Here is a 19,725-nt window from a genome sequence, read left to right on the forward strand (position 1 = left end):
AGAATCAATCCTCATTCCAGGACTCAGAATTTGTGAATCTGCTTATTCACTAAAATTCATTTATAAGCCTACAAACAATACTCACGCCATTTTTCAGTCATATGCAGGCATGCCCAATGTGGCAAAAATTTAAGTCACTCAAACCACATGTTGCCAGCAGAGGTTAGACAAGGGGATGTTCTGTTTCAGTTCTCATACCATTGACAAGTGTTCTCATGTTCTATTTAGTGCCACATTTTTCACAATTTTGCACTTTTTGTTGTTGATTTCACTGTTAAAAATGATCACCAGGCACAATGCTGAAGTGTTATCTAGTGTTCCCAAGTGTAAGAAAACTGTGATGTGCCTTTTGAAGTCAAGAATGTATTAGACAACTTTTGCTCAAGCATGAGTTATAGGGTATCATGAGTTCAACAGTAATGAATCAACAATACATATTACATAAGATGTCTTTAAAGAGAAACATACCTAAAACAATGTTATATGTTGACCAGCTGACAAGAAGTTGTCCCAAAAGCTCACAGGAACCTAAACCTTTACTTCCCCACAAGCAGTGGTCCAGTGTTGGCTAATTCAATGTTTTCAAAGACTTTATAGAACATAACTGCTGTGAATAACATGAACTGACTATAAACACGTATGTAATTGTGGATGATATCTGGGATTTGCTTCAAAATAATCCATTACAGGTAGACAGAGAAGAAGGAAGTAGACGTTTACTTTACCCAAGAGCTCTGATGGACAATGTTTTAATGCCTACTAACACAACATCCATTTTGAAGCCCACAGATCAAGGAGTGATTTTAACTCTCAAGTCTTATAATTGAAGAAATAGATTTCATAAGGCTAGAGCTGTCACAGATCATGATTTTTCTGATGGCTCTGGGCAAAGTCCATTGAAAAGCTTCTGGAAAGAATTCACCATTCTAGATCTCATGAAGAACAGTCATGATTCATGGAAAGAGGTCAGAAGACCAACATTATCAAGAGTTTGGACAAAGTTGATTCCAACCCTCAGGGATGACTTTGAAGGATTTAAGACTGGTGGAAGAAGTAATTGCAGGTGCGGTGGAAACTGCAAGACACCTAGAATTAGAAGTCGAGTCTGAAGATGTGACTGAACTGCTGCAATTAACAGATCATGAGTTGCTGCTGATGGATGAACAAAGAAAGTGATTTCTTGAGAGGCTTCCTGGTGAAGATGCCATAAGATTGTTGAAATGACAACAAAGGATTTATGAATCTTTCAGTTTGAAAGAACTGACTCCAATTTTGAAAGAAATTCTACTGCAGGTAAAATGGTATCAAACAGCATTGCATGCTATAGAGAAATCTTGCAGGAAAGGAAGAGTCAGCTGATGTGGCAAACTTCATTGTTGTCTTACTTTAAGAAACTGTCACAGCCACCCCAACTGTCAGTAAATACCAACCTGATCACTCAGCAGCCACTAACATCAAAGCAACACCCTCCACCAGAAAAAGATTACAACTTATTGAAAGCTCAGATGATGTTTAACATTTTTTTAGCATTAAAGTTTTTTTTTGGGGGGGGTACCAATATAGTGTTTTTTTTTTTCATGTTAAGCTCTCTGCTCTGTGGGGAGCCTGCTTCTCCCTCTCCCTCTGCCAGCTGCTCCCCCCTGCTCCTGCTTTCTCTCCCTCAGATAAACAAAATCTTAAAAGAAAAAATATCTTAAAATTTAAATAAATAAATAAAATGAAATTTCATATTGAGCTAAAGTATCAGTCGAGTAAAGGACAAATAAAAGACATTTTCAGGCTCGTAAGCAGTCAGAAAGTGGAATACTTGTGCATCCTTTCTGGGAAATAGTTTTGAAAATGTAACCCAACAAAAAGAAAAAGAAAGATGTGGGATCCCAGGAACTGTAGAACTAGTCCAAGAGTACAATGGAAAGAAGTTCTAGAATGATAGCTATGAATAGGTTTAGGAAGCAATTGGTCTAAATTCATACCAAAAGCCAACGGGCTCAAGGAAGAATGCCTTCAGTCATTATACAAACAAAGATATTCTTATTATTAAAAAAAGCAGAAAAGAAGGGCAATTAGAAATTCCAAGGGGAAATAAAGTTGTCCAGGAAGACCAAGGTATAGATATTAAACAGACTTAAATGTAGCATTATTTGGGTAACACAGAAAGTGTATTTGACTTTGATATTGAGAATATTCTTTTTTGAAAGAAAAGACTGAATGGTATACCATTCTTCATCTTTAACAGGCTGAAACATACTACATAGTTTTCTAGGAAATAATGTTCACATAATTATAAAATTATAAATGTCACTTAAACAAGTTTCCAATTTCAAAAAGTCAACTCAAGTTCCAAAATCTCTGAGTAGGGCCTATGGTCAACATCAGAATATCTGGAAAGCTTATATTTTAAAGAGATTTCTGGACCCCATCCCTAGAGATTCAGTAGATCGGGGGAAAGTTCCAGAGATCTCTATTTTAAGAAATTCGCCAGGTATATCTTGTGCACACTAAAATTTCAAGAATCATAGCTGTAAAGCAATAATCTCCAAAATTTTCCATTACATATCTTACCAGCAAAAAGCTTTTGAGTATCCACCCCAAAATAGTTGTGCATTTATTTACAAATTGTATATATTTACTTTTATATGTATACTGAAAAATAGAAATCTGAAAGGATAAGACAAATGACCCAACAATATTTTAATATTTGTTTCTGTCTTGACCAAGAAGAAAGTGAAAATTATAGAAAGTTTTAGCAAGTTTAAAAAAAATATCAAATGAATCAAAACCACAAGGAGTACCACCTCATACAAGTCAGAATAGCTAAAATCAGTAAGTCAAGAAACGACAGATGTTGGAGATATGGAGAAAGGGGAACCCTCTTACACTGTGGGTAGGAATGCAAGCTGGTATAGCCACTCTGGGAAACAGTATGGAGGTTCCTCAAAAAGTTGAAAACAGAGCTACCCTATGACCCAGCAATTATACCGTTAGGTATTTACCCCAAAGATACAAATGCAATGATTCAAAGGCGCATCTGCACCCAATGTTTATAGCAGCAATGTCCATAATAGCCAAACTATGGAAAGAGCCCAGATGTCCATCAACAGATGAATGGATAAAGATGTGGTATATATAAATAGGATATTACTCAGCCATCAAAAAGAATGAAATCTTGTCATTTACAATGATGTGGATGGAACTAGAAGGTATTATGCTAAGCAAAATAAGTCAAAGAAAGACAATTATCATACGATCTCACTCATATGTAGAATTTAAGAAACAAAACAGAGAATCACAGAAGAAGAGAGGAAAAAATAAAACAAGACAAAACCAGATAGGGAAACAAACCATAAGAGACTCTCAATCATAGGAAATACACTGAGGGCTGCTGGAGGGGAGGGAGGCAGAGGGATAAGGTCCCTGATGGACATTAAGGAGGGCATGTGATATAATGAGCACTGAGTAATTTATAAGACTGAAGAATCACTGAGCTCTACCTCTGACACCAAAAATATGTTATACGTTAATTAATGTAATTTAAATTAAAAAAATAAATAAAAATACCAAATTAGAAAATTCAAAAATATATATACAAATAAAATGAGAAGATAGTGAAGGAATCACATAAATGACTACTGAAGTTCCAAGAATATAACTTCTAGAAAGTTTATTCAGCAAGAAAACAGAGTGGGATGAAGAGTGACCACATTTCATTTCAAGGATGATTGAGGAAGTACCAAGGGTACTGCAACAAAAAGCTAATCCAGATCGCCAAAAGAGAAAACCTGACTGACGAGCTGGACATATAAGTAACATGAAGAGAAAGTGATTATGCTATTTTAAGTGTTCACAGTAACCAAGGATGGTAAAACTATACATAGGTATGTACCACAGATTTTAAAAAGTTAATTCCAGAGAACACACCAAAGGTTCAAGTTATCAAAAAATGATATTCAGGGGCGTCTGGGTGGCTCAGTGGGTTAAAGCCTCTGCCTTCGGCTCAGGTCATGATCCCAGGGCCCTGGGATTGAGCCCCGCATCAGGCTCTCTGCTCAGCAGGAAGCTTGCTTCCTCCTCTCTCTCTGCCTGCCTCTCTGCCTACTTGTGATCTCTGTCTGTCAAATAAATAAATAAAGTCTTAAAAAAATGATATTCAGATTATATAATCATGATTCAATTAAAGAAAAGGAAAAAGGCATCCATGTGCTTAGCTTCTCACTCAGGCAATGTACTGGAATCCATTTAATAAGAAACCAAGTGTTTTAATTGTTAGGCTAAGCATCATGGGACTACTATATACCAAATGTTTGATAAAGAGTACCCAGCATCACTCTGCTGTTTCTAATGACCAAGGAGAGGCCCAATAATCTATAGTTAAATGAATGGGCATCCCCTACAGTGTAATACAGACTACTAAGTGAAATCCCTCAGTCCATTTCAGAACATTTACTCTATTGTGACAATGTCATCTCAGACTTTAAAGTACACAATGCAGTTACCTCAGGGGGAAAGTGAGCCATGTCTAGAAAGTTGTCAATAGAGGCATTTTCAGAGTAAAAAAGCCAAATAACAGGTACTTCTCCAATTTTTAAAGTCGAGCTGTAAGAGCTCAACACACACATATACACAGACACATTAGATGCACACAGTGTCCAAGTCATAGCATTATCTCTTACCTGCGAACTTCCCAAATACATCAGAATACCAGCAGGAGACATGGCCTATTTGTATTTGGTGACTTGGCACCCCTTGAAATAAGTCCAATGATTATAATATCATGCTCCACATCCATTTGGAAGTCAAATCTCTTTAGGGACTTAATGCCAAGTTTTAATTTTAATAATAAAGCAAAACAATTTCAACAAACCAAATACTCATAGAAAAATAACTTGGCAGCTCACCTTTCCACAATCAAACTGACTGCTTGTGAGAGATCTGGGTTTGTCACCTGGAGACGTTTCCACAAAGACCATACAAACTCTTTATCAGCCTTAAAGAAACAAAAAACATTTTTAATGCACTGCTTTGTAGTTAAATCAGAGAAGACACTATATTAAATTAAAACATGAAAAGAAATTACTTGATTCCTAGTTCTAGAACTATAAAATAGATTCTTGTGAAGTATAACAGGAAAGTTTTATTTTAAGAAGTTCTTAGCACTCCACATTCTGGCAGTTCACATTCACGTTTACTATTTCTACCAGCAACACTTCAGGGTTGTAAAGGTTGGAATGCTGAATAACATGACAAAATTTGCTTTAAAAGAGAATTGCTCTCTATTTACTGCTCCATTTTTCAGCTCCCCTTTTCAGCAAAATTCCTTGGAAGAGTTACCTATAATAATGGTCTCCACTTCTTCACTTCCATTTGCTCTATTACTTTCTCCAGTCAGATGTCCCTCCCCGCTATGATGTTAAATTCCTTTTTCAAGGTCCTCTATGTAGCTGAATCCCATAGACAATGGGCAGTTTTAGTCTTAATGCCTAGGCCAGTTGTTAACGACAATTGTGATTGAGAGTTAGGAGTCACTTTGGGAGAAGTTTTTAAAAGAAGTTTTTAAAAATAGTGATGACCTAGGGGCACCTGGCTGGCTCAGTGGGTTAAGCCTCTGCCTTCGGCTCAGGTCATGATCCCAGGGTCCTGGGACTGAGCCCCACATCGGGCTCTCTGCTCAGCGGAGAGCCTCCTTCCCTTCCTCTCTCTCTGCCTGCTTCTCTGCCTACTTGTGATCTCTCTCTTTGTGTCAAATAAATAAAATCTTAAAAAAAAAAAAAAGTGATGATCTAGAGATTCTGGCTTAATTGGTTTCAGGTAAGTTTCAAGCACCAGTATTTTTTTTAAAAGTTCCTCAGGAGATTTTGTGCACTCAAGGTTGAGAACCATTGCTCTAGGGGACCTCATTCAGTTCCAAGGTTTTATGTATTAACTACACACTGAGGACTTACAACATTTCCATCCTTAGCTGTTTTCTCCACGCCTAGGTACAGACTCCAATCTCCAACTCAATAATTCCATTTGAATACCTAGTAGATATCTCAAGATATCACTTAAAACAAAAAAATTCTTGATTTCCTACTTTTTACAAACTTACTACTCTTCAGCTCAGAAAATGATGCCATGATCTAAGTCGTTTGCTCAAAGGCCTAACACTTACAAGTCAATTCTGTTCTCTTTTCCTCATATTTCAGATCCAGTCAGTAAATCCTATTGTTTTTACCTGCAACATATGTCCTGTTCTAACCATTTCTCACCACCTCCACCACCATCCTCCCAGTCCAAATCAACCCCATCTCTCGCCTAGCCATCCATGGTGGTCCCCTAGCCTCCTTAGCTCAAAATCCTCCAATGGATTCCCATCAGATTAAGAAAATAATCCAAATTCTGTAACAAGGCTACAAAACCCTACATTATCTGACCCATACACACCTCTCCAACCTCATCTATCCCTCTCTCCATTTATTATACACACTGGTTTTCTTGTTCTGCTTGTGCCAGGGCCTCTGCACACGTACCATGCACCAGATTTTCATGTAGATTATTTCCTCACTTCATTCAGGTCTTTGCTTAAATGTCACCTCAAAAGAAATCTTCTCTGACTACTATATTTACAGCCACCCAAACTCCTAAGTCTCTGATAACCCTTTACCCTATTTAATTTTTTTTTCACAGCACATTTCATATTATTATATTTGGTTGATTGGTTTTACTTGTGCGACAGGTATTTCTATTTGGGTCTGTGTCCATCATCCATTCTCTCCTTCCTGTTGGTAACATAAACCATTTGGCTCTGTGCTGCCCAAGTAAAACCCTGGCCCCTCTTACCTATGGGATGTGACCAAGTTCCACAAATGAAATATAAAAGTTACTGCTGGGAATCTTAAAATTAGACTTATGTCCACAAAATGGGCTACAAATATTGTTTCCCTAGTATGTTGTTGCTTATTTAACTTTATTTATGATGGAGTACTTTTGCAAAAGGGTAATTATTAATTTTATATATTCATATTTATCCATCTTTTCTATTATGGCTTATGGATTTATTATCAATTTTTCTGATTGGCCTTCTCTACTCAGAGATTACAAATATATTTACTACATTCAATTCCTTCTAAAATTTTTATGTTTTCATTTTTTAATGCTCAAATCTTTGATCTACTTTGTTTGACTGCTTGCTTACTTGTTTTCAGAAGACTTTTGACAGCCTAAGTACTAGAGAGTACTACCTTATCTAAACATTCCTATATATCATGCTTTACTTTATCCTTTTAGAAAAAAGAATTTAAAATGTGGGTATTAAAATGATTCAAGTTAAAAATAAGAAATGTCAGTATATAAATCACATGTCATAACCTGCCTGGAAGGTAGTGAAGGTAAGAAAGAATAAACCATGCAACATAATATGCTCTAATCTCTCTATTTTTAAAAGGCATTTTGAGGAAATTACAAAATCCCTGGAAATCAGTAATATTTATAAATTTATCTTACAGCTCACTTCAAAACAAAATAGCAAAGATTTACATGTATTTTCACCTCAACTTTTCTACCTAAAATACTAAGAAAGGTTAGCATTAAGTAAAAATGTAAGAGTAGGTTTTCATAATTTATAAAATGAATTACTTCCACTTAAATATGACTTAATGACAAAGGGCTTAGCTCTAGCACAGTAAAAGAGATACAGCAAGAAAACCAAAAAAATCTGATGAAAAAAATCTCTACATCACAAAGTATAATAAACTCAGCCTACAAAAGAATTGACCAAATACTCAGATATTTGAATCTATAATATCTTAGTAATGGACTCCCCTTGACTTTCACTTATTAGCTGGTAGGGAAATAAGTATCAACTTGGCAGACACAGACACCCAAAATTATCTTTTTCACTGGGTACATACTTTCCCTGCACCTAGTTTAGTGACTGGCAACATAACAGACCCTCGCTTTATCTCTACTGGAGGAATGAATTCAACAAATGTATGAAAACTATGTCCCTCATTAAATAAATAATTTGCCTACCAGAACCCAGGGAAAACAATGGAATGAATTTAATTACAAAGCATAGCACGAAGTAGCTTCTCAATAAATTATTATTATGAAAAATAATTACACAAAAAGATTCACATACCAAAATACAACTACTAACACTAGTGAGGATTTTAATTATATAATAGGTTTTCAAGGGGCACCTAAGTGGCTCAGTGGGTTAGGCCTCTGTCTTCGGCTCAGGTCATGATCTCAGGGTCCTGGAATTGTGCCTCACATCCAGCTCTCTGCTCAGTGGGGAGGCTGCTTCCCCCTCTCTCTCTGCCTGCCTCTCTGCCTACTTGTGATCTCTGTCAAATAAATAAATAAAATCTTTAAAAAAAAATGGGTTTTCAAATTGTTCTTCTTTATGAAATGGATAAGTTTTCAACACACCTAAATATCTTAACAAAAAATATAACTAGTCATATTATCTTAATTCCAACATCACATGCTTCATTAAACTTAGTTTCATCACTAAAGTTAGAGTAATAAACATATATATTTTTTTTAATTTCATTTTTTAAGGAAACTCTACATCCAATGCAGGGCTTGAACACAACCTGGAAATCAAGAGTTGCACGCTCTACCGGCTGATCCAGCCAGGTATCAACATATATTTCATTTAAATGCCCTAATCAGTTTGAACCTGAAACTGGCTTACAGGTTTAGTGAATATTTTTCGCTGCTACTGAAAAAGAAAATAAGCTTTTAGATATACATACATATGTCACACACAAATATATGTGTATGTATATATATATGTCTATATATTACACATATGTAACATTACTTCTTGTCTTCTGGTATTCTACGGGTGGTAATAAATGTGCACATACACATACTTACAATATCCTAAACTGCAAATAGAACATACTCTTGAAATTCATAATCAAAATTAAGAGTATGGTGAAGTTGGGTTCTAAATCAATGAGTAAGGCATAAATGTCACAAACTTAAAATTGTCCTTTGAAGCACCCTTGAAGGACAAGCTATATTAGGAAGCCAATTTCTTATCCTCAGTAGGTCCAATACAGACAGCTTTTCTCCCCACACTGAAGTTAATGATGTTTTCTTCAGCTAAGCATTATGTGCATGTTGCTTGCTAGTATGGAGCCATTAAAAATAAAAAATAAAAAAATTCAATATTATAATCACATAAAGTTGGATGATAAATACTTGGAACTGATATTTTCTTTTATGTGCTTATTCTGAGTAACTCCAGTGGGGTGGAATGGTATACGGACCCACTCAAATCTTCTTGTTCTCCACCAAGTACATGTAATTGAATTCCTGTAAGCTAAATATGGGAAAAAAAACCAACTAACCTGTATGAAGCTACTACTTATGACTAGACTAATTTGCAAAATTATTTTTCCCCAAAATGTACATTTGATCCATTTCTGTGTCGAATTAATTTGGTACATCTGAGCAGTATTCTCTTAAAAAATAGAATTTCGAAGAAAAATCAAAGTCCATGACAAACAGAGAAAACGTTGTTCCTGAAATTCTAGGTATATGTATGTGTGTATACTTACTAGGTTAAGATGAAAAATGAATTTATGTTGAGTTGCAGTTTTTGAAAGGTTTGAAAAACGGGGTTAATCCTACATTTTTGGGTATGTGATTTCTAGCTGAGAAAGTAAGTAGAACAAAATAAAAAGGTCTAAAAGTGAATGTTTACATAAGTTTTTTTTTAATAAAACAATTGGGGGTTCAATTGTTATTTCTCCCAAGTTTACCCAAGAGCAGGAGTGTGGTTTGACCATAGTTTTGAATGGGATACTGCCAATCTCTCACATTACTGGAATGCCTGTGGTCATCTAACAGTGTCAATACTACAAAAATCTCAAGAACCATGATCCTAGGCCAATTATGACCATCTCTATTCTTACATCTGCCTAGAGCAATCTAATCATCTTCCTAGTCCATATATTTCCAAAGTCACAAGAGCCAATACCATATGTGAAACCACATTTTTAAAGACAAGGGAATGGATTTGGGGGAGGGGGTCAGTGGGCTGTTTCCAATAGAGTGATTTCCTTAATCAAGTCAGTTGTAAAAAGTAAGTATCTCAGCTCCTTAGACAGCTATAACTAGGATATATAGAGAAAGGAAAAGGGGAGAGTAAAGAAGATATGGGCAAATAGCATCTGAGATTAGGACTTGTCCAAGTTTCAAAACCCTTATCATGAGTTAACATCTTTATCAAAGGCTGAGGTGTGCAGAGGACAAAATGCTTTAGTTCACTGGTGTCTCTTATTTGTTCCTTCACTCCTTATCCAGTGAAGATCAGAAAATGGGAAAATGAAAAAGCAGTCACATAATATTTCCTCAGCCTGTTTAAGTAAATGCATATTCAATTTGAACAAAACTGTCCTGTTTTTACAGCCTTGACTCAATCAGCAAGGACCTACAGAAGGGGCAAAAGAATCCAATAGAACTAACCATGAGAGAGAATGAATTTCAGGAATTTTTACTAACCTAAACTGATGACACTGTTCATAAAGTTACCCTGGTTGTTAGCAGTTCCTAATTGGTTCTATCTTGAAGACAAAGTGATTGAAAGATTTATTGTTGAGTGAATCCCCAACATTTATATCGCCCAACGCTGTCTAAAGGTTCTGGTAAAATCAGAGAAGAGATGGTGGTAAGGATGCAAAACTAAAATGAAATCAAATCTCTCTGAACATGAGTGCAGCCAAGCCATCTGTAATAACTCTACATAGAACAGGCAAATAAATTAACATAATTGATTTACTAAATGATTTTCACTAGCACGATGACATGAAAATGAATTTTCTGTCTCAAGGACTACAGAATTCGTATAGCTGATTAATAAACATCAAGCATCGTCTATTAGGTGTGAAAGTTCCCGGCCTAAGACTCCCTAAAAATTATTGATTTGTGTTTACCACTTAAGTTTAACTTAGGTTGACTTAAGAACAAGTGTGGGTTTGCAAATTAAAAACAGGTTCCTTCATCGGTGGATTTCATTTTAATAGACGTGTTTCAACTTTCCTGTTCAACCTATCAACTCGTGGACTCACTCAACTCCTCTCCAAGTACCACTTAACCGTCACGACGCGGAACTTGGGCTTTTCGGGAGCGGGGGCGGTGCGACTGCACGTTTTGCTGGCATCCAAGTGAAAAAACCAAATCCAGGGCGCCGAGGCGAACCCTGCCCAGCCTGTCCGGAGAGGGGTGGGAGCTCCACGTCGGGGAGCCGGGCCCTGCCGCGTCCCCCCAGCACCAAGCAGCGGGCCGGGCTGTGTGTGGAAGCCGGGAGGGAGCGCCGCGGGGCGGATATGGGTGGGTCCCGAACCCGCGCAGCGACGCAGCCTAAGGCAGAGGGAGAGGGGCGCGCCTACCCACCGGCCCGTCCCCGGCCCCGCTGTGTAGGGGAAAGGCCGGCGGCCACCTCGATACCTGACATAGGGCCAGCTCCTCCTTTAGGCTGCTCAGCTCTTCCTCCAGCAGCTGCGTCCGGGTCACCATCGCCTCCTCTACCGAGATGCCCTCTAGCCGCTTGGACCCCTTGGGCGAGCTGAGGAGGGGAGCCTGAGCCGGAGCCGCCCCCCCTGGCCCCCGCCGGCCCCCTGACCCTTCTTCGCCCCGCCAGCATATATCGTTTTTGTCCACGACGCCCTCCCGCACTACGCTCGCAAGCCCTGAGGCCTCGCTGTGCACTGCGTGTACCACAGTTCCCCGCCCAACACGTGGGGACCAGGGGCCCAACTGTCGCCCTGAGGGCGGAGGGAGAGGCGAGGGCGACGAGCGCGCCGCCATGGCCGCGGCTGCTTAACGGGTCAAGTTCCCTGTTGGAAACTCCACCTCCCCTTCCCCATCCTGGCGAGCCCGAAGCTCCGAGACGCGCATGCGCGAGCCTTTTCCCGCCTTGGACCGCGGGGTCTCGCGTTTTCGGATCCTGGCCGGCTTTCCCCGGGACGCGCGCCCGGAGCCAGCGCTAGACTGCGCACGCGCCGTGGCCCAAGGGGTTAGGCCTGTCCCGTGCGCGCGCCAGCCGTAGAGGCGCTGCCGGAGTCTTTGGTTCCCAACGCCACGCCTTACCGCCCACCTAAAACCCTACCCGCTACTTAGCTCCTAGCTTACCTCCCACCTCTTAAAGTCTTCCTTGACAAGCCCCTAGCCCCAAATGATCCTTAACTGTGAATTCCTCCGCCTCCAAGGCCCCTGCCAACTCGTTTGTCACGTTTCATTGACCGCCCTGGAGTGTTAGTTACACGGCTAATCTCCCCAGCGCTGTTGTAAGCTCCTTGAGGATCAGGGAATAAATTTTACACTTAAGTGTTTTCTTCACACCCTTTAGCAAAACTGCTTTAGGTACAGCTGAAGTCCAGCAAGCTGACTTATGTCAGGGAGATGTGGAAAGCCTTGTGTTGAGCTGAGACTATCAGGCGGATTTCCCATTTGAATTATGATCCTTTGCGCACCCTTTGTCCTTTGTTTTGCAAGAGTCACGATTTCCTTTAAGTTTTTATGGCAGCTTCTTTATTCAACTGGCTGAATATCAGAGCGAGTGTGACCCACACGGCCCCACAGTATGTGTCCTTGGACCTATTGAAATCAGTAATTCTGAGCTTAGTTAAAGAAACAAGATCAGCTTTCTTTCCACCGGCCTATCCTCTTTCTTCATCCCTCTCTGCCTCTCGGTCTCCCTTTCTCCTTCCTTTATTCCTTCCCTCCCTCCCTTCTTTCCTTCCTTCTTTATAAACTTCAAATAGTCAATTACCATCTTTTTCTTTGCCGTGCTAACGCATCCTACTCGTGATGTTTTTAGTAAAGGGATCACGTTGAGCTAGCACTAGAGTTTTACCAAAAGTAGATTTCTCTCTTCTGTGAAAGGGTTCCGGAATACAGAGAGCTGAGGTGGGGAAAAGGTGGACTGTGAAAGTAGGGAGGTGACCACTTTAACTGATGACCTCTTCATTTCATCAAAATTACTGCTTTGTGCCAGAATTTAGTCAGCATATCAAAAGACACGCTCCCTATTAGAATCCTGCTAAGGCAGGATGAGTGGGCTTCCTTCCCACCAAAGGTAAACATCCCAGGAAATTTATATAAGGATTAGGAAAAGTACACAAAAGCCTGTTTTAGAAGTGACTCCCATACCGAACATTTACTATACGCTGGGTCCAGGGCTAACTACTTTTCATATATGTACTTATTCAATTCTTACATCATGGTAAAATAGATATTATTCCCACTTTACTCGTGAGAAAACTGAGACTTGAGAGATTACTATACCCGATCCAATGTCCCACATCTGTTATTAGAAAAGCAGAATATGGATCCACTTAATTCTAAAACATGTCTCTGATACCTTACTCTGTACCTGTCACTTGAAATACAGCATTATGTCTGAGCTTGTAAGATTTCATTGGGTTTAAGATTGGGAATTCTAATCACATAATTCAAAAGGTTGTCACGAAATCAATATGAATGCACATTCTTAATGGTTATTTGTTGTTCACTCAAAAGGGTATCATTTCATCCAATTATAGAAAGATTCTTTTGAAAAACAGTGAAATCTCTTCTATCATGTACAAGAATAAATATACATACCTGCCTCAAAAGAATATCCTGAATTTATGAGTGGGCAGAAAATTTTTTTCTTTTTCTTTTCTTTTTTTGGTGATAAAATACACATAACATAAAATGTAGCATTAGAACCATTTAAAGTGGCTACAAATAAAATGTCTTTAGGCATGTTCATGTGTTAGGCAACCATCACCAGTATTTAGTTCCAGAACATTTTCACCTCCCCAAACCAAAACCCCATATCCATTAATTCACTGCCTGTTTCCACTCCCCATCTCCACCCCCTAGGCTCCAGGTAACTTGCATTCTGTCTCTTGGATTGGCCTCTTCTGAATACTTCCTACAAATGGAACCGTAACATGTGACCTTTTAGATCTGGCTTCTTTCACTTAGCATTGTTCTCAAGTTTCATCCATTTTGTAGCATGTACCTACTTCATTTTCTTTTAGCCAAATAGTATTCCATGATATGGGTATAACACAATGCGTTTCTCCATTCATCTTCCCATAGATATGTGGATTGTTTCCACCTTTGGCCTATTGTGAATAGAGCTGCTATGAGCATTCACATATGGGTTATTGTTTGAACACCTGTTCTCAGTTATTTTATATATATATACCTAGGAGTGGAATCTCTGGGTCATATGGTAATTCGATGTTTAACTTACTGAGGAACTACCAAACTGTTTTCCATAGCAGCTGAACCATTTTACATTCCCACCAGCAACGTATGAGAGTTCCAGTTTTTTCACATCCTCACCAACACTTGTTAGTTTCCCTTTTTTATGGCCATACTAGAGAGTGTGCAATGGTATCTCACTATGGCTGTGATTTATATTTTCCTAATGACTAATGACATTGATCACCTTTTGATGTGCTTTTTGGACACTGATCTTTTTTGAAGAAATGTCAGTTCAAGTCCTTTGTCCATTTTTTAATTGCATTGTTTATTTATTGTTGAGTTACAAAGGTTCTTTACTGGCAGACAATTTTTAAGCATAGAAAAATAGCACATTTTCAGGGTTCCTGGGTGGCTCAATGGGTTAAGCCTCTGCCTTCGGCTCAGGTCATGGTCTCAGGATCCTGGGATCGAGCCCCCGCATCGATCTCCCTGCTGAGCAGGAAGCCTGCTTCCCCACTCCCCCTCTGCCAGCCTCTCTGTCTACTTGTGATCTCTCTCTCTCTCTCTGTCAAAAAAAAAAAAAAATCTTTAAAAAAAATTGCACATTTTCAGAAGATACATAAGGAGTTCTTTTTTGTATTATTTGCAAAAATGACACAAATATGTAAAATACTGAATATTAAATTTGTAACTCAGAACAATAAGTTAAAGATCTGTAATACTATCTGAATAAAAATGCCGAAACAAACAACAGTGTCTCTCCTGTACAATTCTTTGTGCAAACATTTAAAAGTGATGATGTCTCTTCTACAGAAATTAATAATAAAGTCTGCCAGGATGAAATATATTAGAATATAGAAACATATAATTCTGTCCATATCATCATTGTACAGTTGAAATATTGTGGAAAATGAGGGAAATGTGCAAATTAGTATGGTATTTAAATTGCATCTCTCATTTGAATTTAAAAAAATTTAATTCTAACTTCTGTTTAAGAAGAGAAATGTATTAGCAGTTTCTCAGCCTTGATGGTTCTTTGTTTCCAGAAAGAATGCCAAATTTTAAGACATATTTATTTCTCCTTTACAGATTTGGTATAATCTTCATTCGATCAGCAGGATTTAATTATTAAATTTTAAACCACTCTTAGGTACTGATAAGACCTTAAATATCACAGATTTCTTTCATATCATTTTGAAATTTATCTCAATTTTTAGGGTTTTTCCAAGTCAGTCAAATCAAGAATGGCCTACTGCCCTCCCCTTCAATGTTAAAATAGAAATCCACATGCTCAATGTGCCAGTGTGACACTTGAGTCAGCAGCAGACATATCTTGTCAGTCTAAAATGGACAAATTGTAATCCAAGAGTTAGTCAAAGTAAACCAAGAAAATTATTTTATGCTTACAGTTACTATAATTTTGTTTGAGCGATTCCTGGTAACTATTGATTCCCTGATCAGTCTGAGAGAGCTCTGTCAAGAACACAGGTATCCAAGGATGACATCATCTCTTCCAGTTGTCCCATGGGATTCTCGCACAGTTTAAAAACGATGACCTTACAGAGCTATGAAAACAGAACTTCATTTTTCATTTTCATCTTTACTGATTATACAACAATTCAAAATTATTTAAATAATTGTCTTTTTACCCTAATAATAGGTTTTTCTCAAAATTATCTCCATTGAATCCTAATCCCTGTGGGTATTGTTCTGGGGAAAAAACAGGCAAGCAAACAAAAAAACAGACCTGGATGTTTTAGGTTTGAGTTAGCTCAGCAAAATTTGGAAGACAATCCTAAATTCCATGAGGAGTTTAACTGATTTAATACAGAGGGTTACAGAGTTTCAGTTTGTGGTTTTAACATATGACCAAAGTAAGACACATTCCACCTTTTTTGGCCTTATTACCTGTGTTGCAATTTCCTCCTCCCTAAGAGATGTGATGGTAGCCCCATAGTCTTAGGTATTCCTTTTTTGGTTTTTTTGTTTTGTTTTTTTTTTTTAATTTTATTTTTTATAAACATATAATATATTTTTATCCCCAGGGGTACAGGTCTGTGAATTGCCAGGTTTACACACTTGACAGCACTCACCATAGCACATACCCTCCGCAATGTCCATAACCCCACCCCCCTTCTTCCAACCCCCTCCCCCCATCAACCCTCAGTTTGTTTTGTGAGATTAAGAGTCACTTATGGTTTGTCTCCCTCCCAATCCCATCTTGTTTCATTTACTCTTCTCCTACCCCCTTAACCCCCCATGTTGCATCTCCTCTCCCTCATATCAGGGAGATCATATGATAGTTGTCTTTCTCCGATTGACTTATTTCGCTAAGCATGATACCCTCTAGTTCCATCCACGTTGTCACAAATGGCAAGATTTCATTTCTTTTGATGGCTGCATAGTATTCCATTGTGTATATATACCACATCTTCTTTATCCATTCGTCTGTTGATGGACATCTAGGTTCTTTCCATAGTTTGGCTATTGTAGACATTGCTGCTATAAACATTCGGGTGCACGTGCCCCTTCGGATCACTACGTTTGTATCTTTAGGGTAAATACCCAGCAGTGCAATTGCTGGGTCATAGGGTAGTTCTATTTTCAACATTTTGAGGAACCTCCATGCTGTTTTCCAGAGTGGTTGCACCAGCTTGCATTCCCACCAACAGTGTAGGAGGGTTCCCCTTTCTCCGCATCCTCGCCAGCATCTGTCATTTCCTGACTTGTTCATCTTAGCCATTCTGACGGGTGTGAGGTGATATCTCATTGTGGTTTTGATTTGTATTTCCCTGATGCCGAGTGATATGGAGCACTTTTTCATGTGTCTGTTGGCCATCTGGATGTCTTCTTTGCAGAAATGTCTGTTCATGTCTTCTGCCCATTTCTTGATTGGATTATTTGTTCTTTGGGTGTTGAGTTTGCTAAGTTCTTTATAGATTTTGGACACTAGCCCTTTATCTGATATGTCATTTGCAAATATCTTCTCCCATTCTGTCAGTTGTCTTTTGGTTTTGTTAACTGTTTCCTTTGCTGTGCAAAAGCTTTTGATCTTGATGAAATCACAATAGTTCATTTTTGCCCTTGCTTCCCTTGCCTTTGACGATGTTCCTAGGAAGATGTTGCTGCGGCTGAGGTCGAAGAAGTTGCTGCCTGTGTTCTCCTGGATACCTTTCTCACATTGAGGTCCTTCATCCATTTTGAGTCTATTTTCGTGTGTGGTGTAGGATATGATCCAATTTCATTTTTCTGCATGTGGCTGTCCAATTTTCCCAACACCATTTATTGAAGAGGCTGTCTTTTTTCCATTGGACATTCTTTCCTGCTTTGTCAGAGATTAGTTGAACATAGAGTTGAGGGTCTATTTCTGGGCTCTCTATTTTGTTCCACTGATCTATGTGTCTGGTTTTGTGCCAGTACCATGCTGTCTTGATGATGACAGCTTTGTAATAGAGCTTGAAATCCGGGATTGTGATGCCACCAACTTTGGCTTTCTTTTTCAATATTCCTTTGGCTATTCGAGGTCTTTTCTGGTTCCATATAAATTTTAGGATTATTTGTCCCATTTTTTTGAAAAAAATAGGTGGTACTTTGATAGGAATTGCATTAAATGTGTAGATTGCTTTAGGTAGCATAGACATTTTCACAATATTTATTCTTCCAATCCAGGAGCATGGAACATTTTTCCATTTCTTTGTGTCTTCCTCAATTTCTTTCATGAGTACTTTATAGTTTTCTGTGTATAGATTCTTAGTCTCTTTGGTTAGGTTTATTCCTAGGTATCTTCTAGTTTTGGGTGCAATTGTAAATGGGTAAATGTAAAAATGTAAATGGGAAATGCAATTGTAAATGCAATTGTAAATGTAAATATTCCCATCTATAATTTCTTCTGTCTTATTGTTGGTGTAGAGAAATGCAACTGATTTCTGTGCATTGATTTTATATCCTGACACTTTACTGAATTCCTGTACAAGTTCTAGCAGTTTTGGAGTGGAGTCTTTTGGGTTTTCCACATATAGTATCATATCATCTGCGAAGAGTGATAGTTTGTCTTCTTCTTTGCCAATTTGGATGCCTTTAATTTCCTTTTGTTGTCTGATTGCTGAGGCTAGGACTTCTAGTACTATGTTGAATAGCAGTGGTGATAACGGACATCCCTGCCGTGTTCCTGACCTTAGCGGAAAAGCTTTCAGTTTTTCTCCATTGAGAATGATATTTGCGGTGGGTTCTTCATAGATGGCTTTGATAATATTGAGGTATGTGCCCTCTATCCCTACACTTTGCAGAGTTTTGATCAGGAAGGGATGCTGTACTTTGTCAAATGCTTTTTCAGCATCTATGGAGAGTATCATATGGTTCTTGTTCTTTCTTTTATTAATGTGTCGTATCACATTGATTGATTTGCGGATGTTGAACCAACCTTGCAGCCCTGGAATAAATCCCACTTGGTCGTGGTGAATAATCCTTTTAATGTACTGTTGAATCCTATTGGCTAGTATTTCTGTGTTCCTCAAGGATATCGGTCTGTAGTTCTCTTTTTTGATGGGATCCTTGTCTGGTTTTGGGATCAAGGTGATGCTGGCCTCATAAAATGAGTTTGGAAGTTTTCTTTCCATTTCTATTTTTTGGAACAGTTTCAGGAGAATAGGAATTAGTTCTTCTTTAACTGTTTGGTAGAATTCCCCCGGGAAGCCGTCTGGCCCTGGGCTTTTGTTTGTTTGGAGGTTTTTGATGACTGTTTCAATCTCCTTACTGGTTATGGGTCTGTTCAGGCTTTCTATTTCTTCCTGGTTCAGTTGTGGTAGTTTATATGTCTCTAGGAATGCATCCATTTCTTCCAGATTGTCAAATTTGTTGGCATAGAGTTGCTCATAGTATGTTCTTATAATTGTCTGCATTTCTTTGGTGTTCGTTGTGATCTCTCCTCTTTCATTCATGATTTTATTTATTTGGGTCCTTTCTCTTTTCTTTTTGATAAGTCTGGCCAGGGGTTTATCAATCTTATTAATTCTTTCAAAGAAGCAGCTCCTAGTTTCATTGATTTATTCTATTGGGTTTTTGTTTTTTTTTTGGTTTCTATTTCATTGATTTCTTCTCTGATCTTTATGATTTCTCTTCTCTTGCTGGATTTAGGGTTTCTTTCTTGTTCTTTCTCCAGCTCCTTTAGGTGTAGGGTTAGGTTGTGTACCTGAGACCTTTCTTGTTTGTTGAGAAAGGCTTGTACTGCTATATATTTTCCTCTCAGGACTGCCTTTGTTGTGTCCCACAGATTTTGAGCCGTTGTGTTTTCATTGTTATCGTTTGTTTCCATGAATTTTTTCAATTCTTCTTTAATTTCCTGGTTGACCCATTCATTCTTTAGAAGGTGTTGTTTGGTCTCCATGTATTTGGGTTCTTTCCACATTTCCTCTTGTGATTGAGTTCTAGCTTCAGAGCATTGTGGTCTGAAAATATGCAGGGAATGATCCCCATCTTCTGATACCGGTTGAGACCTGATTTAGGACCGAGGATGTGATCTATTCTGGAGAA

General features: G+C 38.4%; 1 protein-coding gene across 7 annotated transcripts in view; it reads right to left on the minus strand.

Moving 5' to 3' along the window:
* The window catches only part of CNTLN (centlein), a 307,186-nt gene extending 295,315 nt beyond the window's left edge, over positions 1-11,871 (minus strand). For all 7 annotated transcript variants that reach the window (XM_032880530.1, XM_032880532.1, XM_032880534.1 and 4 more), the window contains exons 1-2: positions 11,443-11,871; positions 4,896-4,984 (exon numbers count right to left, since the gene is read on the minus strand). In XM_032880530.1, the coding sequence (XP_032736421.1) occupies positions 4,896-4,984; positions 11,443-11,802 (449 nt within the window). In that variant the 5' untranslated portion in view covers positions 11,803-11,871. The remainder of the gene's footprint in view (positions 1-4,895; positions 4,985-11,442) is intronic.
* Between the last annotated feature and the right edge of the window lie 7,854 nt (positions 11,872-19,725).

Source organism: Lontra canadensis, unplaced genomic scaffold (assembly GCF_010015895.1).
Source record: "Lontra canadensis isolate GAN:19392208 unplaced genomic scaffold, GSC_riverotter_1.0 scaffold70, whole genome shotgun sequence".
NCBI lineage: Eukaryota > Metazoa > Chordata > Mammalia > Carnivora > Mustelidae > Lontra > Lontra canadensis.